This window comes from Triticum urartu, chromosome 5A (assembly GCF_056163025.1).
Source record: "Triticum urartu cultivar PI428250 chromosome 5A, HENAU_Tu73, whole genome shotgun sequence".
NCBI classification, from domain to species: domain Eukaryota; kingdom Viridiplantae; phylum Streptophyta; class Magnoliopsida; order Poales; family Poaceae; genus Triticum; species Triticum urartu.
Window position 1 is genome coordinate 86,622,414 of NC_141877.1, and position 23,362 is coordinate 86,645,775.

Genomic DNA, 23,362 nt, shown 5'->3' on the forward strand with positions numbered 1-23,362 from the left:
TAGTCGTACGTCTTCCCGATCCGACCGATCCAAGTACCGAACGTACGGCACCTTCGAGTTCTACACACGTTCAACTCGGTGACGTCCCTCGAGCTCCGGTCCAGCAAAGTGTTGAGGGAGAGTTTTTTCAGCACGATGGCGTGATGACGGTGATGATGTTCTACTGATGCAGGGCTTCGCCTAAGCACCGCTACGATATGACCGAGGTGAAATATGGTGAAAGGAGGCACCGCACACGGCTAAGGAACGATCACGAAGATCAACTTGTGTGTCATGGGATGCCCCCTTGCCCCCGTATATAAAGGAGGAAGAGGGGGAGGTGCGGCCGACCCAAGGGGTGCGCCTGGAGGAGTCCTACTCCCACCGGGAGTAGGACTCCCCCCTCTTGCCTTGTTGAAAAAGGAAGGGGGAAGGGAGAAAGAGGAAAAGGGGGTGCCGCCCCCCTTCCTTGTCCTATTCGGACTAGGGGGGAGGGGGCGCGCGGCCTGCCCTGGCCGGCCCTCCTCTTCTCCCTTAGGGCCCATGTAGGCCCAATAACCCCCGGGGAATTCCCGTAACTCTCCGGTACTCCAAAAAATATCCGAATCACTTGGAACCTTTCCGATGTCCGAATATAGTCGTCCAATATATCGATCTTTACGTCTCGACCATTTCAAGACTCCTCGTCATGTCCCCGATCTCATCCGGGACTCCGAATTACCTTCGATACATCAAAACACATAAACTCATAATATATCCGTCATCAAACTTTAAGCGTGCGGACCCTATGGGTTCGAGAACAATGTAGACATGACCGAGACACGTCTCCGGTCAATAACCAATAGCGGAACCTGGATGCTCATATTGGCTCCCACATATTCTACGAAGATCTTTATAGGTCAAACCGCATAACAACATACGTTGTTCCTTTTGTCATCGGTATGTTACTTGCCCGATATTCGATCGTCGGTATCTCAATACCTAGTTCAATCTTGTTACTGGCAAGTCCCTTTACTCGTTCCGTAATACACCATCCCGCAACTAACTCATTAGTTACAATGCTTGCAAGGCTTATAGTGATGTGCATTACCGAGTGGGCCCAAAGATACCTCTCCGACAATCGGAGTGACAAATCTAATCTCGAAATACGCCAACCCAACAAGTACCTTTGGAGACACCTGTAGAGCACCTTTATAATCACCCAGTTACGTTGTGACGTTTGGTAGCACACAATGTGTTCCTCCGGTAAACAGGAGTTGCATAATCTCATAGTCATAGGAACATGTATAAGTCATGAAAAAGCAATAGCAACAAACTAAACGATCAAGTGCTAAGCTAACGAAATGGGTCAAGTCAATCACATCATTCTCCTAATGATGTGATCCCGTTAATCAAATGACAACTCATGTCTATAGTTAGGAAACATAACCATCTTTGAACGAGCTAGTAAAGTAGAAGCATACTAGTGACACGCTGTTTGTCTATGTATTCACACATGTATTATGTTTCCGGTTAATACAATTCTAGCATGAATAATAAACATTTATCATGATATAAGGAAATAAATAATAACTTTATTATTGCCTCTAGGGCATATTTCCTTCACGTCCCGAGTTCAGTGCGCCCCTCTACCGATCGAGCAATGGACTGCCGTTGCGTCGCCTCGTCGGGCCGCGGCGCCGCCGCCCCGTGGTTCTTCTTCCAGCTGCACCGACCCGCGTCACTGCTGCGTCGCCCCTTCGGGCCGTAGTACCGTGTCCCGCGGTCCACCGCCGCCCAGAGGCCGTCCGCTCCAGGTCGTCCCCGTGGCGGCACCGACCCTCGCGCCGCCACTGCGTCGCCCCGTCGGGCCGTAGCGAGCGTGGCACGCGGTCCACGCCGCCGTCCAGAGGCCGTCCCCGCGGTTGCACCGACCCGCGCTCCTCCGCCGTGCCGCCCCTTCGGGCTGTCGCGCGGCGGCCCGCGGTCCCTACCGCCGCCCCGAGGTCTGCGTCGCGCCGCCTCCCTTGGCGCGGGAACGCCACCGTCCGCGCCGGACTTCGTCATGCTGGCGGGTTCTTAGCCTACTTCGAGCACCGCCACCGCGCTCCTAACCTAGCCGCCGCCGCCGCTCTTCTTTGGCCGCCGCCGCTACCCACGTAGCTGCGCCGCCCGTCCACCTCCTTCGTCTTCGTCCAGCACCGGCCCGTCGCCAGCGTCGCCGTCATCTACACCGACCACTTCGTCTACTCCGACAACCGCGGGCGACATCGGCCCCGCGCTGATTGACGCCGCAACTGTCGTCGAGTCCTTCTCTGCTGGCCTCTCCGACTCCTCCGACATGGCGTACAGCTTATGCAGGTCCTCGTCTATGCATGCCTCGTGCTAGCAGCACCGATGCGTTCCTTCGTCCACGACGTGTCCCCGGGCCTGGCAAGCCTGGTGCGGCGCTTCGTCAACTTCGTCTTCGTCCGTCTACGCATGTCCGGTGCTGGCAACACCGGTGCGTGCCTTCGTCTACGATGTGTCCCCGGGTTTGGCAAACCCGCCGCGACACGTCGTCAACAACATCTTCTTCCCGGCGCACCACTATTGCGACACCAATGCGCCCATGACTAACTCGGCGCCTCCTCGCGCCCGCGGCTCAATGGCGACTTCCTCGACACCGGCCACCCCGACTCGACATCGACCACGACATTCTTCGCACGGCTACCTCGACCACAGCTCCACCACCCACGCTCTTGGCTACATCGACAAACGGCACAAAGGGCTACCGCCTGCTTGAGCAACCTCGTTGGTTTCCACCCCAACCACGACTCCGCGATGCGTCGACCGTTGCGACTGTGGTGGGGGGGGGGAGGGGGGAAGGGGGGTCCGTCGGCTTGACTTCGAATTCTTCTCCAGTCTCACCGTCTGTGTCGCTACCGTTATGACTGCGGGGGTGTTGAGTAACGTGATTGTATTAGGAAACATAGGTTAGATTAGGAAATATTCTGGCTTGCCTTGTACTCCAAATAGATCATGTACTCCTATATATATATATATGCCCACGAGGCTCAAGCAATACAACGGAATATTCCACCAAACCTCTCTCTCCCTTCTAACACGGTCTCGTCTTGGATCTCATGCTGATCGTGTCCCCTACATCTCCATTGCTCCTCCCTTCACTGTTGTTGCCCTCGACCTACGTCCATCGATCGGCCGTAGCTTTGTCCGGGACGAAAAGGCAGACGGGGTCTTCGCCCCGGAGCACGATCGTCGAAGTCGAGGGCGAAAGGAGGTCAAATCGTTGGGCGTTTGCAGCCATCATTATTCATTACCCCTGATCTATCGCATGGCGGATGTGATAACTCTCTTGTGTACGCATCCGTATGCAGCAGAGAGTACACGGCAGTGAGCAGGACACGATTCACACTGCTTTTCGAGAGGGAGACGCGTCATGAGCAGATCATTCTCGCCCTAATCAACTTGCACCCGACTACCCGAGCCAAATGTTCGTCGGCTTCTCTGACCGTATCGCTAGCGAAATGTTCGTCCGCTGTCGACGCTCGGGGCGCGATTGGTTGCTCGTATCGCTTTCCTATCAAGTAGGACGGGTGGTGTGGAGCATCTGTCTATCATCGAGTATCTAGCCATGTCGAGGTCGACGGATTATTTTTCAAAACGCAGGCGAAAGATTTGCCTCATCATCGATTAATCGAGCGACGTCGAGGTCGAAATCGTCGATGAATTATTCGAGGGAAAAGATAGATAACTACCCAAGATGAATGGCAATGCCTCTCTGCAAAACGACGGCCATCTTGCCGGCCGGGGTTATTGCCGTCGTGAACGGCGACGGTGAGTTCATGGCCTGATGTGGAGGCGGCGAGAGTGGCGTCATACTTACCGGAAAAACGGTACTACGTCACGGATAGATAGCAGCGGCGTGGCGTGGCGTGGTGTTTGGGTTCGCCGCACGCCACGCTATCTTGTGAACTCCTGTGACCGGTGCGGGATTCGTGGCGGTCCATGGCGAATCATGTAGGCATGAGTGGTGGTTTCAGCAAAAGGGCGTCGCCTTCAGCATTTCGTGTCCTCTTCTGGGTTTTTCTACTCTGTTGAATGTTGTTTTGTCCTTGGAGCCACAAGCGCTTTAGGGTTCACACTAACCACTGCCAGTTACAGTGGACTGGTTAAATCACATACATCATATACCATTCATGCCCACTGATGCTCAATCGAATCAATTCATCAGTGCTTGGTCAAAATGATCTCTACTAGTCTACTTGAAGATCTGTAGCAACAACTTTGCTCAAGTAGTGATGGCAGTTCGGAGTTCATACATGGCTGCTCACACAAGCTGGTGCTCACGCGCGTGGAGAAGAATGGATCAAAAGGCTCCGAATCTCGTGGTGTAAAAACTCTGGATTGTCAACTGAGCTAGCTTTGTGTGCCAGCGTGCCTACCATGCTTGATGCTGCCCGTGGTACCGAAGATCTTTCAGGACAATGCCACGAGTGATCGGTATTGAAGCCGGAGCAGATAACCAACGTCAGTGGGTAAAAGCAATGGACGAACACGACCGCGCACGTGCGCACTCGTTCTCGCCCGAGCACTAGGGTTACCACGAGCGACAGGAATTTCAAACATGTCTGAAAATTGTGCCTCCACTAGGGCCCAGAGTCCCAACCCGGAAAGCCGATGAACTTTTCTTCGCGGAGTTGAAATTTTTGCAAGATGACCTCCTGAACTATATCATGTACTCTACCCCATCTAAGCAAAAATGAAATAAATAACCAAAGATGATTGAGCATCCATCCCCTAGCTTCCAGAACCTGGCCTAGAAAGTTTATGAGCATTGACTCTGAAGAACTTTACCTAGAACAAATATAAAAACTCATGCTAGATCTAGCAGCAGTTGTATTTGTAATTGCACCCTAGCAGCATCACATGCATGTCGATCGATCACTCACATGCTCGAATGCACCATGCATCTGCAGGACGCCACGACATGTGTTGCCCACCAGTATTAAACACTACGTACCCAAACATACGATCCATTGCATCTGATCCTACTTTTCTCCCACTATAAAAAAAGATGCAGCATTCATTCAGATTCAGGATAAGAACCGGCGCTCCTGCAATTATGTATGCGTGTGTGGCCTTGAGAGGAGGCCTGCTCCGCGAAGCAACATCTAGAAGCTCACGTGCTGAATTCATGAAAAACAAAGGTGGCCACAATTCTCCAATAGATTCTTTGCTGGCCAGCGACGGCGACCGACAGCAACCCTTTGCCTTCTCCCTAAGCTTCTGTTCCAAGGTCAACAATTGCAAATGGCGTCGATCAACCACGCAAAAAAAAAATATCCGGTTGTGAAACTGAGAGCTGGATGGCATTAGGGTGGCACTGAGCTTTCTCATCCAGACATGCCTTGACATGTGGGTGTGCCTGCAACAGGGAAAATGAAAAACACCTTGGCTCTGGAATTTTACCGCTACCCGTCGATATCGCAAAAATCGTCGAGATCTGGGGGTAGAATTCGGTTGTTTTATTCAAGTTTGTGGTTAAATTTTGTTTGAATTATGTTCCCTAACCTACGCTAAATATCATTTTCATGACGCTTGCCGGCAGATGGGTCCATCCGTGCCCCGCGTTAATGGTCCCGTGTTCGAGTGTTACTAAATTTGATGCGACCAATATGGTTTTCAACGAAAGAGCATCTTGGTGTGCAATTTTTGGGAGTCATGTTGCAATCACTCGTTTGGCCTATCTGAAGAACCACTATGCTAATTAATTTGTTACACTCATGATGTTGATGGCCATGGACCCTACCTCCTCACAGATGGCTGAAGAGTTGTATGTTGGCTATTGGCTTCAAGAAACCATCACATTCTGATAAGCATCTAAAATTAGGCAGCACGTTTGTCATTATCTTATGTTTTTTAGGCCATGTCATCATCACCTTCAGCTTATGTACTACTGCCAGCTCTTGAGGTCTCTGAAGTTCAGAATTTGATGGACCTTAATCTGATGGAATGCTGTATGGGCCTTTGGTGCGCATGCTATCATGGACTCATACATGGGCCTTTACGTGCGCATGCTATCATGGACTCATACATGGGCCTTTGTGTGCGCGCATCCACACAAGTACGCAAAATTTATGCCATTATGTGAAAATTTATCTTTTTGGTGCCTATCCATGTTCGCACAAATTCAGTGACAAGGATGTTTTTTGGCCTATACAGACTTTTAAATGTTGATCGTAGGAAAACTCAGGTGCATCTAGAAATTAGTGAATACTAGTACAAATGCCCGTGCAATGCACCGGGCGAAAAAAAAACGCAAATCCTGCTCCACGTTCCACTTCTTATATCCAATTCTGACAAACGTCGGAAACAATGTTATCCTCATTCTCTATAAGGTGAACATGCCTTTGTGTTTGCCACTGGTTGAATTATCGCTTTTCGAGAGAAACATACATTGTGATTGTTGCATATACATACTCTTTGAGAGTTTAATAATTTATGTAACTAAATTACCATGAAATCAAATTTCATAAGATCTATATGTTCATACAAATTTAGTATTTTCTTTTATTTTGAGAAATGTAACTAAATTTGTAATAGTAACAAAAATAGTTAAAAATCTACACATATACTATCAAACCTTTAAAGAAGAAAAAAAACTCAAAGCAGTAGTAGATAAGCACAAATGGTCACAAATTTATTTTTTCTTGGTGCACTAAAATAAACGTAGAATAAGTTTAAAAACATGAATGAAATGTTTGCAAAGTTTGGATATGAAAAGAGAAGTCTGCAAGGTTTGTGGTTGCAAGGCTGCTTGTGCTTCACGATATGTCCGTGAGTATAAGCTAGTTAAGTAAAGAAGATTCTACATACTCCTGCAGTTAGACTTTTAGTTGGAGAACTGCAGATAGAAAGCATGGCCTGCCACCGTCGGTACTGTGATTGGTAAAGAAAGTTATGTAATCCTTATAGCATCTTATCTAAGACACCTGCACAGCAAATTAAATGCATGAAGAAGAAAAAATAATACTAAACTCAAACCAGAAAGAGAAACTAAGATAACTTAATGGATTCCTAATCCCAGTGTACATGCATTTTGCATTCTTTCAGGCTAAAAAGTTCTAGCAAACTAAAAGCATCACCAAGTAAACACGATTCTAATCAAACATCATGCATGTCAAGCTGCTATCTCCGCCTCCCCAATTAATGCCCGCCACTGTCAATGGCACATTAGAATCACAATTCTTTCCTTCCATCCCCATCCACAGACTATGCAGATTTGTTTTTTGAACTTCTGAAAGTTCGAATTCTTAATCCAGTGACTCTTGTTCTATCTTTGTATGCATGAGGTAAAAAAAAGTAACTGAGCAGTACCTCAGGAAAACCAGAAGGTTATGCAATGTTGAACTAAAACCACGACAAGAATTATGTAACGGAAGGAGTATAGAGTGATGTCCGTACGTGATGATTATTTCCTGGACATAATGTATACTCAGTGTAGGTTTCAGATGACAAACAGTATAAGCACAGATTCAAAATAGAAATATGTCTAAACTAAGCCTAACGACCACACCGACTGAACAAATCTACTGGGAGATCAGAGAAGTTGTGCAACAATAAAAGCAAGACCAGGATAGAATAGTACACAAGGTTGTCACACTTACATCAGAATTACTTGTGCTCCTATCATCAACCCTCACTGTCATAGAATTCACCTCAGCTTTTTCAGCAACGGAAGAAATGTAGTTACCTCCCTGCAAAAAAGTTGAGTTATCAATTGCAGGAAACAAATTGCACCACAAGGAAACATACTTATTGCCATGAAACATAATCAAAAGGACCAAATACTATTTACTCGGATTGTTAGTGTAATCCTACCATATGCTTAAAGCCTAAAGAAATTGGCTGTGAACCACAATAACCAAACAACAATAAAAAAATGAATTATTCCTATGCAAGCTTACAGATATATTTTAGTGGCTGTTGCAGAGTTAAATGGGTTGTACAGAGAATTACATAGTAGACTATATATGCTGAAGAACCATGAGCATGGAGATGTACTAAATTTTTGACTATCAAGTAGAAGGGAAAGAAGTAGAGAGAGAACAGTAGAAGAGGAAGGGGCAGCTCCAATATATCTACTGGGAAGCCTTACAAAAATAAGAATCCTACTGTACTAAGCTCACAAAATTGGATCGGAAGATTGTATGATTAGAATAACCAATAGGATTTTACCTGGTTGAAGCACACAACAAAAGACTCCATACATTTTCTTCAAGAAATTCATTGAACGTTCGGTGTGCGACAACAATGGAACCATAACTGGATTAGTAATGCCATAAAAATGTAATCGTATGTCAATATCTGCATGCCACCTATTTTACGTTTGATTCCCTCTATAGTGGCAGATAAGTTTGCTCTTATCTTTCAGACTGAATTGTACAATAAAAATGTTTTGTCAGATTTAAAAATCTTATTTATGTTGGATGCCCTCTATAATGAACAAGAACTGATTTTTATCTATCCTGAGAACAACTGGATCGGCATTGATCAGTTGCAAGTGCAAGCAGGCTCGGATAACCTGTAATTGAATGCACGTGCACAAAATTTCCTGGTACAACAGTAGTTACTTCACAGAACAATAAGCTAAACTGTTGTTACAATTTCTGTTCTAATAAGTTGAAGGTTTTGTTAGCATGACCAACTTCAGTTCAGGTGTCACAAAAAACATTAGTTCAAGATTTTGAAACAGTTAGTCAGCTTAACCGATAGACTAAAGCCATACTTCACTCACCACGGGCATCCAAGCATCCAGCTTATTTGCATATTGAATTGCAAATGTAATCAAAGGGGCGTAGGGATGGAGGTGCAAGTTAGCCCTGACAGGCATAAAATTCTGGATCACACCCACATATCCTGGTCCAATTTTCCAAGAGGGGTCTTCTTTATCACCCAGATGTCTGGTGTTAAGAAGTTCTCTTGGAGAGTGTCCTCATTCCACCACCTACTGTCAGCAGAAAACAGTTCACTCAGCTTCCAAACCCTTGAAATTCCCTGGGACATTAGGTATTCAGTGGTCAACCCAAATATGTTTGGTTGTGCTATCTCAAATTCTCTTCACTAAGCCTATTTCAAGTGCTCTCCTCCTTTTCAGGATTGCCTCCCAGTTGTGCGAACTATTGAGCTTAGATCTCACATTAATAAAAAATCACTATTAGAAGTACAATGTGCAGCCAATTGGTGTGCTAAAAAAACCAGAGCACCTTGTAACAACAAACCGGTTAACTGCTCACCTATAGAATGTTTTGCCACCAAATCTGCACTTCTATTTTGATCTCACTTAACTAATTGACAATGTGTGCCACAGTAGAGCAATCTGAATCTCTGCTTTAAACTGAACTAATCCTATGTATATGATTATGACAAGAGTTGCAAAGCACATGATTTTACAGTTCGCTTTCTACTAATCGCTAGACTATCACAAATCACGGTTCCATCTGTACCAGAATCTCGGTCAAGAAACCAATATAAAGTTGCCAAGCCAGAGTCAGTGTATTAATCCTCTATCTCTTTTATTCATTTAGCATTCACATTAGTAAAAAAGTACAGGCAAGTAAAAAAGTACAGGCAGGTAATATAGCTTGATGTCACAGATTTGCTTACAGCTAGGTGTGGTCAGCTTGAGGGTGCGGAAGCAAATGTCGTAGAGCGCCTTGTTGTCCAGCACCATGCACTCGTCGGCGTTCTCCACCAGCCAGTGAACCGAGAGAGTGACGTTGTAGGGCTCGACCACCGTGTCAGAGACCTTTGGAGATGGGAACACGGAGAAGGTGAGCATCATCCGGCCCGGGTACTGCTCCCTGATCTTGGAACCGGTGCCCCCGCCGAGGGAGTGGCACACCTGGAAGCCTCAGGACAAGCACATGAACAAAAGTCAGAATCGCTGGCCAGAATCTGCGGAACGAAGTAACTGGAGCGACTCCTCAAGAAAGGGGAAAGTACCTTGGAGGCAGCGCAATTCTCGGCCTCCTCGCGGACGACGTCGAGGACGGAGTCGATGAGCTCCCCGCCCTCGGTGTAGTGGCCCTTGGCCCAGTTGTTGCCGGCGCCGGACTGGCCGAAGACAAAGTTGTCGGGGCGGAAGATCTGGCCGTAGGGCCCCGTGTGCACGGAGCCCATGGTGTCGGGCTCGAGATCCATGAGCACGCACCGAGGGAGTTGGGAACGCGTGCTCCTGGTCGCCGCTGGCATACATGAGATGGTGGAGGCGCCTGTTGGCGTGCGGGATGGAGCCGGCGGGGACGGCAGCCACGGCGCCGCTGCTGGCTTCCGAGTCTCCGCGGAGGAGGGGGGCGAGGCGGGCCTCGATGTGCTCCACACCGGCTGCGGCAACATCCTCGTCCCGCAGGTAGACGAGGCAGGCGAGGCGGCCGCGATGCGACCACGCCCTGGCATCGACGACGCTGCAGCTCATGTCGTCTAGCACGTCGAACACCTCGGAGATGAGCCCCGTGCGGTCGGCGCTCGTCAGCTCAAGCATGGTGGCCGAGGCCGCCGCCAGCGACGTCGTTTGTTCGCACGGAGAGGCGAGGTCGAGGAGGAGGCCGGGGTTGCGGGGGACGGCGGCGCGGCGTGCCTGGGGCTTCGGGGTGGCGCACAGAGAGGTGCGACGGTCGCTGCTTGTGGTCGCCGGCGACGGCGTGTGGCGAGTGAGGCCGCCGGAGCGGTGCAAGGAGGCGCGAGGCGCGGGCACAGGAGCTCAGGCTCGAGCGCGCCTCTCCGCGCCGTCCATCCTCCCGGCGAGCGCACTCCATCCTCCGGTGCGAGGCACGGCGGCCGCCGGCGCACGACGGAATGGGCGTAGCCGCCGGCGCAGAGTGGATAAGAGGAAGGAAAGGATTGCGGACTGAATTGAAATGCCTATAGGGTTTTGTTTGTAAAAGTGAAACGTTTTTCTGGGTGCCACTAAAACAGGGACTGCGGGTTGATTTCCTGTAAATCGAGGGGCTTTTTTGCAAAACAACCACGACGGACGACCATGAGCACTAGCTCGTTTATTAATAGGTAAAGATAAGGTAAGCGGATTTCTTACCCGGTGTCCTGTGCTACCTGCTGGGTCAATGTGGGCCCGGACCTGGATGTGGACATGACAAATACGTGCAGAGTGATAGTGTTTAAGACTAACTTCTAACCCAAACTGATCGGTCCGTTTGTGTCGAAACGAATATAAAAGCTGGTCCAACGCGCCGACGCAAATGAACCAACGTCCGCTTTTTGTCCGTACGCGACCCATTTCAGACCCAAATTTGGAGTGTGTTTGTGTCGGCGCGGAAACACAGCGGACGCGTGCGACGCCCATCCTTGTTCTTGTGGCCTGCCAGCCCGCCAGTCGGTGGCACATTGGCCATTGCCCCTTCCTCCCATCGACGGCCAGCACACCTGGCCGCGCCACCCTATTCTGGTGCCCAGGCCGGCCGCCCGCACCCACATACCTCCCACAACAGCAGGCCACCCCCGACGGCCCCATACCCGGTGTTTGGTGGACCGTTTTTTGCCGCCGTCGAAGCACCCCGATGTCCACACCACCACCCCATCACCTTCTCTGTCGGCAGCACACAAGCGCAGCTACCTCGCTCGCCGGATGCCGCCACGTTCGCCTCCACGCCAACAAGCCTGCTACCTGGTCTCGGAGAGGTGCGAGGCTTTTCACCGACTGGTTTCTTCCACCAGGCCCGCAAGGTGTTCGGCGGTTTGCCCACAAGGTACAAATGGACTCTGGCTGTGAGTACTTTTTCCATAATTTTATTTGCGATTCGGATGGTTCTTCATCCACAATTTCATTTGCGATCCCCATACTCCGGCCTTTGGTGTTCTTCAATTTTGATGGGGCATTGTTCGGTATCTTGCTAGAACTTGGAGCACCAGGAAGTTGTAGGAGGTATGACTGCTTGTGTGATCATGCATAACATGATCGTAGAAGATGAGCATCCGGATTCTACGACCAATGGTTTCAATTTTGACAATGTTGTGTCTGAGCATGGAGGAGCGGCAACGCTTGCACAGTTCATTTAATTTCATCATCAAATGCGTGATCGGCAAACACACATTCAACTGCAAGATGATTTGATTGAGCATATGTGGGCTCACGTTGGCAAGCAGTAGATGTATCGGCTACTTTTTCTTTGAAATGTATTTGATACAATTTCAATTTTATTTGGCTGGTATACTTTGAGATATTTATTTGATTTTGAAACTATGAGAAATTTGTATTTTATTCAAAAATTTTAAACTTTTTAAAAAAAAAGGAGAATGACCCCCGACCTCTGCATCTGGGAGATGCATGCGGCCACTTGAGCCAATTTTTTTCGATATGTCGTAAAAAGAGGTAAAAAATGGCTGCAAACTGGTCGCCTGGACGAAAAGGCGTCCGCGTGTTGGGTGCACTACCAACCCAAATATGAAAGGAGCAGACACGTCGACCCAAACAGACAAAAAAGCGAACAAAATGTGTGTCCATTTTGATCAGCACGTTGGAGTTGCTCTTAGACTTCAAAAGTCAAATTAGTAATATAGTAGCTCTCGAGGCCTACCGCAACAAAGACATTGGATGGCCGTCCATGAACTGCCCATCTCTCAATTTGAAGCATTTCCGAATCGCTACTCTTTTATAGGCTAATATAGATAAAAATATAGAGTGGGGACATGCTCACATGCATCAAATTCGATGTGGAACTTACCACATTATAACACACATGTTTATATCCATTTAATGTAAGCCATAAATGTTCTTTTCAGTTTTTCATTTCAGCATCAAATTTTGACACCAAAGTAGGAGCTTGATAGCAAATGCCTTTAGGTATTATTGATTCTGATTTTACAGCAGTCGAAAGTTGGGATCAGGTTACTCGACAGTTTCATGCAAATGGTACTGCATATTTAATAATATGATAGATTCATTTGTTCACATCATGACTAGATCATCATGTCTTCAAGAGAACGCCACGTTAAGATAGACATCTAGAATTAGACTGCACTGCCATCACCTTATGTACCACGACAGTCCACCACCTCACAAGGTCTCTAATGTCCACAAAACTTCATTGTCAAGGATTTTTGCCTATTATCAACAAACAAGTTCTTAAAATGCTAATCGTCAAAAAAGTTAGGTATATGAAGATAGTAGAGAAATTTTATTGTAAAGCTCATATATACATTTCTTAACGGTCTGTTTGGATGATTACATTAAAATATATGAATTTTGAAAATCTTTTCGTAGTAAAAGAACATATTGTTCAACTTGATTCACATCCCTCTCCCACAAATTTAGCAATATTAGTTCTAATGTCACACTCTGGACAATATCTGCGCTCAAGCCATATTTATCGACCTTTCACATAGTGGTGAGATGGACGACGATACTTCTTTTAAATTCCAGCAAAGAAAAACTGAAGCTAAACCGGAGAATATTCACCAGACTAACTGAACCTGCACTTTCTGCAGTTTCTACAGTCTTCTCTCGGTTCAAAGATGCAACGGCCATTATAATAAGTCCATAGTATTTAGAGCAATCTTCATAAGAAAAGTTCATTTTCATGCAACTCAAGTTACCGATGCCTTCCAAGCCTAATGTAGAGAAGACACTGGACTGAGTTCCCTCCATGACTGTTCACCTCTCTTGCAACGTCTCTCATGTTTCAACTGCCCTTTTATGGGTTTAAATATATTGAAATATGGAGTGTCGATAGTTGATCCCATGCAGCTATTCCGCACCTGCAATCCAATTCAATGTGGAACTTACCACAACATTTGTTTTTTGAAAAGGAGGAGTACCCCGGGCCTATGCATTCGGGGCCACATCATAGCCATGTATATAATCGGTTCCATTGAAACTGCAAATGTTCTGTGTGAATTATTCAGGTCACCTTCCAAATTTCTACACTAAAGTATGAGGTTGATGCCACATGCTATTGGATATCACTGAATCTAACCATAAACTGAGGAAAACTGGGATGAAATCAGTCGACAGAGTCTGGGTCTCTCCAAAAACTACACAACTAATTGCCACAGCCCACAAGTCATCATAAATGACACTGCATATATACTAAACCATGGGGTTCACTAGTTTAAGCCATGGGTTAATGGCCATCTTTTGGGTACCTTGGTCGACATCTCACAATATTTTTTTGCTCCTACTAGTATTCATTGTGTGCATGCGGATTTTATGCCCTTCTTTGTAAATTTTAGGGTGCCTATCCTTGTTCACACAAATTCATTTACAAGGATGTCTTTTGGCCTACATAGACTTAAATGTTAATCACAAGAACATTTAGGTGTATGGATAAATCACAGAAAATATTTTGGTTTGTTGAAAGACAACCAAATTTATTGCGAAACTTAAACCGCCTAAGCACATGTTTGGATGACCAGGAAAACTTACATCAGTTTCAAAATTATTTGGAAGTAGAACAACATGTTATGCAGCTATAACCTTTATTTTGCAAAATTTAAAAAATATAAATTCCAATCTCCCACTCCAAACTCAAGAGTTTATGTGTCCATCTATCACATTTGAGATTCAAGGAGGAAGACCACTTAATTTCTGTAAAAGAATACAGAACCAGGTCCAGTGAACCAAAATATTCACTCGGTAGCTACAACTCAGCCTCTCACACACAACGGCCACATAGGCACTACTGCACACGCGACAATCCAGCCAAACCAGATCAGCTTGGCACACAACCCCTCTACCTGAACCACCCTCCAAGTCTGTCACAATCATTGCGGCATACATCTTTTTGCAAATGCGTCCATCTGGATTCCATTACAAACTCCTAAGCATCCAGCCACCTTACTTACAATTAAATGTCTGCCCTTTTGTATTGCAACGAGTAGTGCTTAGTCAAACTTCTACCAGAGAATTCAAAAATCAAAACAACAATATAAAAATAGGGAAGCTCAAAATTGGAATAGAAGAGCTCCCGATGCCTTCCAAACCCACCGCATCAATGGCATTGGATTGCCCTCCATGAACTATCCATCTCTCAGCTTGAAGCATCTCTGAATCTTTCATCTGCTCTTTGATGGACCAATATAGATAGAAATATCGAGTGAGGATCTCCTATCGATCCCATGCAATTATTAAGCACATGTATCAAATTTATTGTTGAACTAACTACACCATGACATGCATGTTTATACCATTCAATTGAAGCCATAAATGTTCTAGTCGATTCCTTAGGTCAACTCTCAAATTTCAACACAATGTAGGAGTTGGATAGCAAATATCTTTGTATATTACAGTGTTTTTAGTTAAACGCTAAGTTCATCGAGAGTTTTTGGCAAAGGAAGCCATAAAAAATGACAGTTTCATTTCCATTGCTTAGGAATTCCTTTTAGCCTACTTTGTAACCTAATACACACAAGTTTTGTGGTTAAATTTGGGCAAAATTCTTTCTTTAACTTGCACACTATAAGTTCCGGCTTCAGTTCGAGTGTACCTAAATTAAATGTGATGAAGATCGTTTTCAAGGAAAGTGCAATTTTTGTGAGTCATGTTGATGTCTCTCATTCGGCCCACTATTTGAAATGCCAGTGTGTTAATTAATATGTTACACTCCTGATGTTGATGGCCATGGATCTCCTCCTCACCGATGATGGATATTGACTTCTAGAGATCTCCACGTTAAGATAAGCATCTAAAATTAGGCTTCACATTTGTCATCGCCTTATGTACTACTACCAGTCTGCCACGTCATGAGGTCTATGAAGTTCAGAATTTTCTGGACCTTAATGTTGGAAGAGCTTCATTGTTAAAGATCTCTGCCTATTATCAACTAACAAGAAAATCTTAAAAGGTTAACTGTCACAAAATTTAGGTATATGAAGACATTAGAAAAAACCCACAAGTTTTGGTTTGCCGGAAAACATTGAACTTCTATTACAGAACGTGTATATAAAAAGTGCCGAACAATCTGGTTGGATGATTACAACAAGATACATGGCCTTTCAAAATCTTTTGAAGTAGGAAACCATATTATACGGTTAAATTCACTTCGCCCTGATAAATATAACTATATTAATTCCAATTTACACTCTGAACAATATCTCCCCTCAAGTCATATTCATCTATCTCCCACATTGTAGTGAGATGGAAGGTGATACTGCATTTAAATTCTCAGTGAGGAAGATAGTCCCTTGCCCTATTACATCAAAACGAAACCATCAATCCATCCAACATTGCACATTTAAGCTTGTTAGAATATATATTGGGTTTAATGATAGAGATTAGGAGTTAGAGATAGAGTAGGATTAAACATGTACGACTTGCCCTCTATTCCAAGTCTCTTTTCTCATTGTACTCTATATATACCGCGCATCCGGATCATATCAATACAACATACAACAACATAAATATTAGTCATCCTATATTTTTCACATGGTATTTAAGTGGTTAGTCTCACGATGCCGACCCTAAACCTTTCCACCACTTCTGCAGCATGCCGCCTCCGGGGATATTAATCTTTTTTCCCCAGGGGCGCGGCATCCGATATGATCAAAGATTAGATCGGTTCATAGATTAGATTAGGTCAATTCAATTTTTGAAATTCTATTAGATTAAGTTTTCTTTAGCCACCAAATAAATCCAGTAACCCTCAATCAGCATCAACTAATGAAATCTTCCTGTGACCGAACCGAAGATCCGCCCGTAACTCTGCAATGACACGGAGCAGGACGGCTATTACTCCCAACGAGTCTGCACCAACGGACACCAAGTGTGCACCCGGACGGAAGCAGGGCCGGCTACTCGCGCGATCTGCACCGACCTTCCGGGCAACCAAGCATCCTCAGCTACTTCTTCGCGCGATCTGCATCGACCTTCCGGGCGACCACGCATCCTCGGCAACTTCTTCGCGCCATCACCAATTAACACTCCAATAATACTAAACATATAAAGAGTTACAAATAATTACACATTGACTAAAATTTTCTTCATCTACTAACCAATCATAAACTTGCCCCCCCTTCCACCCCCCCCCCCCCCTCCGGCGATTTTCAGGGGGTGAGCCACCTCCTCATCTATTGACCAATCAAATTAACCCTTTTTATAAAACCTTGTAACTCGTTTCTACGTGTAGCATTACTTTTAACACTCCATCGCCAAGCGTCTGCAGCCTCAAGGACTTTACAGCCTGTACGCGTGCACACACCTCTCGACGGTTGGCAGCAAATCTCTCGAACTGCACGCGTATATCTGGCACGTGAGCAAGTCTACATGGTGCAGGTATGCAAAAAGCAAACTAGCTTCACGTATGTACTATGGGTCTGTTTAGTTGCCCGCATAGAGCCCAACCAGACCCGCACGGAAAGCAAGAGGCCTATTTGGTTGCCCGGTTTCATCGTTCGGCCCGCATTGCACGAATCTTAAAGCACACCTGGGCCTGGCTCCCTGGGAACGCTCGAATCGGCAGTTTCTCCAGGGCCAGGCCCAAGCGGTGCACGTGGGCGGCGGCAGCTGCACGCGCACGACCACACTCGAGAAGACGCGTTGCTTCCCGAAGCGCCAGCAGTTATTAGCCTCACCGCTCCCTCTCCCCACTCTCCCCTACTCTCCCAACTCTGACCGGCGGCGGCGGATCGGAGGAGAGCAAGAAGACCACCGGACTCCATCACCGGCGAGCGGATCATCACTTGGCCCGCGGCAATGGCGGTAAGCACTTCTCTCTGTTCGTCATGCACTACTTTTTCCCGTTCGATCTGGCGATAGATTCGATCCACGACAAAGAGGGGAATGGGGAATAGAGGTAGATAAGCATGTAGAGGTAGTTCATACTAGTTCATCCGAGTTCATAGTACCTCAAACTAGTTCATGCAAGATCGGAACAGAGGTAGGTGCGGATGCAGAAGGGGGATTGGGTGATTAGGGGTACACAACGGACACCGGCTCACCGCGGCGGCCGTCACACGTGTGCGGAGCGGCGGGTCGAGCTGCTGGCCTTCATCTTCTTGTTCATCACCGTGCGGGGCGGTGGGTCGTCGTCGTTGTCCTCGGGGGAGTCGAGGTCGATCTGCCAGGTACAACGGCCTGGCTCCGGCGCCCTCGCTGGCATATGCACCGGTTCTTCCTCCTCCTTAGGCTCCCCACCGATGACCGCCGGCGGCATGATTGCCGTCTCCCAGTACACTGCGGCATGTCGGTCATTAGGAGCCTAGTAGTTCTTGTACTTGCACCACTTCTTTCTCTGTTTAGCGTCGTCGGAGACGGCCTGATTCATGGTCCAGCGATTGATGTTGACTGCCATCGCGCCCTTCGCTGGGTCAGGAATCAGCGTCTTCAGCTCTTGTGCAGTGGCCCTCGTGAGCACATCATCAGATTCCTTCTGCATGTCAGGCATGGAGCCGAAGTTTGAGCACACCTCCATGGTGTTCTCGAACTTGGTGCGGTCACCAGCCGACCACCCGAGGAAGAAGGCCCTCCAGCCAATACCCCAAGGAAAGGGGTTGGCGTTGGAGCTGGAGCTAGAGCTCATGGCGATGGAGAGAAGGAAGGTTGACAGTGAGAGAAGAGAGGGGGTGGGTAAGTAATGGTTGGCAGGGTGAGTAAATATAGGGGCGATGAAGAGGAGGAGAAGAGTGACAATCATGCCGTTTTAACTACATGCTCTTCTATAAGCCATGAACTCTGTGCTGTGCCTGACTCCATGAATTGTGTGCGGATCGAGGAGAGCAATGAGATGGGCACGGAGGTGCTCCCGGCCGTTGACAACAAGGGCAAACAACCCCTTCATCCAATGCCCGACAAGGTTGTGCTACCACCCACCGCGAGGAAGAATCGGAGACGCCTGAGGGTGGCGATGACGAGCGCATGGAGGAGCCCCCCAGCAACAAGCGCCGCAACTATGACCACTACCATGAGGATGATGGCCCAACTCACTTCTGCAAGGTCATCTTTGCACCGAAACGTGAGTGCATCCCCATGCCCCTGGACTTCACCAAGCACTTCGTCGTGGTGTCGACGGAGTTCAAACTCAGGAAGAACATCAGCTCCTCCTGGAAGGTGACGGTGAAGCTGATGAACGGCAGGGTGATCCTGGATCAGGATTGGGCCACCTACGCAGCTGTTCATCAGATCAAGATCGGCTACATGGTGACGTTCAAGCTCCTCACCCCTGACACCCTCAAGGTCATCATCTTCGATGACGAAGGCATTGAGGTCGTCAACAAGTGCGGGAAGCACGACGAAGCCTTCGCCGCCAAGGACTAGGGCCGGGGCACCTCCTTCCTAAGTACTATCGAGTCTGCTTTGAACTGTTTATGTTTATGGTTTATGCGTTGAACTGTTATAAAGTGTGGTACTTCTTATCTGAAATATGTTGTTAAGTAGTTGATCTTCTGTTACTCTGCTCTGCTTATGATGTGTGCTACATGGTTGTGCCGAAGTGTGCTGGTAATCTCACCAACTAGCCAAAGAGGTTACCACACACCAGACGTTGCATACAACCAAACACCATGCCTTGGGTTTGTCCATTAACATGCATGCAATCAAACACCAGGCAGTGTTGTTCAGCCCATGCAGGCAAAAGGGCATGCATGTAACCAAACAACTTGCAGATGGTGCATTTGAGGCTGCATTTGCATAGCCAGGCTAAGTTGAGAAGGCTATGCAATATAACTACTATTCACTACTGCAATCAAACACGTCCTATGCAACACACTTCAAGCACGTACGCGAGAGGCGAGCCAGATCAGGAGATCGGCAGTCCGGCGTGTGACTCGCACGAGGGCAGCGAGACCGGGAGGGCGACACGTGCATCCGCACGACCTCGAGGGGCTGCCTCGCATGCTCCTGAGGCAATCTACTTCAATGCAAACTGGCGTGGCTGATCATGTGGAACAGGAACCGGCCAAACGCGTACACGCGAGCGAGGGGACTCCGCCTTGGCGGACCACTAAGCTCTCCATACGTCTGCGCCGAGCCGCCGATCTACACCGAGCTGTACGACTACATTACGCTAAAAAAATCTTCGTCGGGGACATCTACGAGAAGCTACCATGACGAGCATCATGCACACACCAGGCCGGTGTGGAAAGCGATGCACTTCTTCAACTTCTCCAGCAATCGACACCCCGTTACCACAAGGGACACCTCCAAGCGACGCATTATTATCGACAAGCCGCTGTAACACCATCGCCGACACTACATCGCCAGGGTCTTCATCAACGTGGTCTTCATCAACATCATCGTCGATACACCGCCGCCGCCTCGTCCACAAGATGGACAACTAGCGTCCTCTGACAGATTTTTCTGCAAGATGCGCCCACGACGACGGCAATGACTGCGTCACGACGATGGCATCGACCACGTCATCCACGACAACACGAGTGCATCGACACGACGTCACTACAGTGATGACCCGTACACGGCCACACGGTTCTGCCAAAACCACGTGTGCTCGATGGGTTTCCTCCGGTCCTAGAAAAACCGGTGGACTCATCGCCGACGGCATCCTCTGACATCCGCAAGGTGCATCGTCCATGTCTGCAGCTCTGTCATAGCACATTTTTTGCGCCTTCGGCTTTATGCGGCTTCATCATCTATGACGACCACACCATCGACCACGGCTACATCAGTATGATCGGCTACCTCGACATCAATATTAATTGCTACGTCTACAAAAAATCATCGGCAACAACTCCAGTCAACAACGTCCGCGTCGTCACTAGTGTCCATGCCACTCCCGCTGTGACTGCGGGAGGGAATAGAGGAGAAGGCAGGAAGGCACTATAAGCGGACGCAATCACCACCCCAGGTGCCGACCCATCAGAGACGCAATTGATGATGGCGCAGCGGAGAAGACGACAGAAGCGCAAGACTTCACATTCAGTCGCAATCATCCGCTTCACTCACGCTACGACTGAGGGGGAATGTTAGAATATATATTGGGTTTAATGATAGAGATTAGGAGTTAGAGATAGAGTAGGATTAAACATGTACGACTTGCCCTCTACTCCAAGTCTCTCTCCTCATTGTACTCTATATATACCGCGCATCCGGATCAGATCAATACAACATACAACAACATAAATATTAGCCATCCTATATTTTTCACAAAGCTCAGTACAAACTGGCCACTCCAATGACCGAGAATATTCATGAGCAGCAGAAGTGAAGCTACACTAAATAAAGATGTGGCTTTGGTGCATATTTCCTGTATCTTCCCGAATCAGTTTATGTGATCTTGTCATGGGTCAAAGATGCAACAGTCATTACAATATATCCATAGTGCTTAAAAGAACTTTCATCAAAAAGTTCAAAAGTTAAAATAGCGAAAAAATACCCAAAATGTACTTGCTGCACCATAATACCTACTGATGCCTTCCAAGCCTACCATACCAAAGGCACCGGGGAGCCCTCCATGAATTGTTCATCTCTCAACTTGCATCTATTTTGAATGCTTCATTTGCTGTTTTATGGAGTGAGGATGTACTATTTGTTCACATGCAATTATTTTGCGCAGGCAGTCCAACTCAATGTGAAACTTACCCCAAAATGACCATGTACATATCCATTCAATTGAAGTTATAAATGTTCTAGTCATCTATAGCTCAACTTCCAAATTTCCACACTAAAGTAGGAGGTAAATGGCAGATGCCTTTGGGTATAACTCCGACTCTAATTATGAAGTGAGCGAAAGCTGAGATCAAATCAGTTGACGAATTTAGAGCCTCTCTACAAATTAAGAAAAATTGTCACCACTCATGTACAAACGACACTGCATATAGGCTCACTAGTTCAAACCAGGAGCTAATGGCAGTGCTATTGGGTAGCTTGGGATGCACCCCACAAAGACTTTGTTACATTGTGTGCGTGCGATTAACCATGTGGAATTTAGACATCTGTATAATATGTTTTCACATTTTTCTTTTGTCCTGGCCAGAGTTCACCATTTTTATTGAATAATCCCGAATGCATCCTTTTAGACCCAAGCTACATTAACTCTAAAATGTGTTGGAACCATCTAAGAAGGTCAAGTACAATTACAAAAATACGCATTGTTATTTGGGCTAAAGAGAGCACAATTTTCCTTGAGCTCCACCTCAAGTTTGCACTTCTAGCGATCTAAGGTTTGGCATCAAGTTCAGATAACTAGGTATCACCATTAGTTTTAATTGGTCTTAAAAGAGTGGGCATTCTTGGAGCAAGTTTAGAACCTGATGAATCACCGAGATGGGCATTTGAAAGTATGCAACACATTTGTCCCCACCTCATGTACAAATGGCCATTCATTAGGTCACCGAAGTTCCAAATTCTATGAAGTATGAGAAAGCATAGCGACACCAAATGCCTTGTGCGCGTGCATGCATTCATGTAAATCGTATGCCTTTACATTTTGTATCAACCAATGTCCACAATATTCCGTTGCTAATTAAATATTTCTTTAGGCATATTAATTAGCCAATAATGTCAGATGTACTGATGGATTACTGCAAGAAAGGGACCACACGTAATGGTTTCAGAACGACATTGATTTTTTATTCCAGACATACACAAATTATTTAATGATTAGTCTGGATGATTTAAGAAACATAGAAATTGCAAAATTATTTGGAGTAAGAAAACATATCGTCCAACGTCATCCATTCATGTACTCTTGCCAATCTTATCTCGGCGGAACATGTTTCTATGCCTTACATTTCAGTTTGGATTGATCAGACAGAGACATCGAGAGGAACCAGTATATGCAAACTCTGCTGGAAGATATGTCCAACATGCGGCTGCATGTGTTGGTTACAACCCATCTACAATTCCAAGACAACTTTTATGTTTTTTTGAGAAAATGTATAAATCTTTAGTCTTGATGCATTAATAAGAAAAACACTTTGTAGAAGCCCTAAGAAGGACAACGCACAGGGATGCCTCTAATTGCTACACACTATCGAAGAAAAGCAGCCTGAATCCTCGCACCCACCATCGCCCAATGTCTAGCTTCCATTTTGATCGTATCAAGTAGGAGAGCTAAGATGAGTTGAGAATTATTGAAGATAATTGTGCTGCTGTGCTTCAAGATGCACCATGCCATCAGCATTATTGCCGAGGGTGTGCCCTTCTAGATCGAGGCGCAAGCAGAGTGGCAATTTCATTGCCACTAGACTATGCACCATGCCAACAAGTGGGCATAAAAATCGACCGGATCCGTGAGAACATCTCTTGCAATGTGAGATTACGAGAGTACAAGATTCTGCACTAGGAGAGCTCCCCATGCCTTCCAAGCCTATCATAGCAAATCCACTAGAGTGCCCCCATGAAGATTTCATCTCTCAAATTGTGGCACTTCTAAATCCTTTTCTGCTCTTTTAAGAACCAATGTTTTTCTTGCTCTTTTATGAACCCAGAAATTTC

At 46.7% G+C, this 23,362-nt stretch overlaps 2 protein-coding genes across 14 annotated transcripts; one reads left to right on the plus strand and one right to left on the minus strand.

The window, feature by feature from the left end:
* Positions 1–6,640: 6,640 nt before the first annotated feature.
* Positions 6,641–10,932, minus strand: LOC125507994 (tubulin beta-6 chain-like). Of its 13 annotated transcripts, none has more exons than XM_087525579.1 (6): positions 9,967–10,926; positions 9,628–9,873; positions 8,759–8,971; positions 7,629–7,718; positions 7,339–7,439; positions 6,641–6,953 (listed from the first exon to the last, which is right to left on the minus strand). In XM_087525579.1, exons 1-3 carry the CDS (start codon positions 10,502–10,504, stop codon positions 8,931–8,933), a joined length of 825 nt encoding a protein of 274 aa, XP_087381705.1. In that variant the 5' UTR covers positions 10,505–10,926; the 3' UTR covers positions 6,641–6,953; positions 7,339–7,439; positions 7,629–7,718; positions 8,759–8,930. The 13 variants fall into 13 exon arrangements, with proteins under 13 accessions (XP_087381705.1, XP_087381702.1, XP_087381704.1 ...); XM_087525576.1 differs by lacking the exon at positions 7,339–7,439 and adding an exon at positions 8,200–8,236; XM_087525578.1 differs by having other exon boundaries at positions 8,200–8,971.
* Positions 10,933–18,826: 7,894 nt separating this feature from the next.
* LOC147970413 (putative B3 domain-containing protein Os03g0621600) lies at positions 18,827–19,225 on the plus strand. The gene has a single exon (XM_087523424.1). It carries the CDS (start codon positions 18,827–18,829, stop codon positions 19,223–19,225), a length of 399 nt encoding a protein of 132 aa, XP_087379550.1.
* Positions 19,226–23,362: the final 4,137 nt, after the last annotated feature.

What these genes read in the sequence shown, in the direction of transcription:
- LOC147970413 (XM_087523424.1), top strand. Translation starts at nt 18,827, where the DNA reads ATGGAGGAGCCCCCCAGCAACAAGCGCCGCAACTATGACCACTACCAT.
- LOC125507994 (XM_087525577.1), bottom strand. Translation starts at nt 10,504, where the DNA reads ATGCTTGAGCTGACGAGCGCCGACCGCACGGGGCTCATCTCCGAGGTG. An exon ending in AGAATTGCGCTGCCTCCAAG is followed by an intron (nt 9,874 to 9,966) that starts GTACTTTCCCCT and finishes GCTTGTCCTGAG; the next exon opens with GCTTCCAGGTGTGCCACTCC. An exon ending in CAAGCTGACCACACCTAGCT is followed by an intron (nt 8,972 to 9,627) that starts GTAAGCAAATCT and finishes TTCTGCTGACAG; the next exon opens with TAGGTGGTGGAATGAGGACA.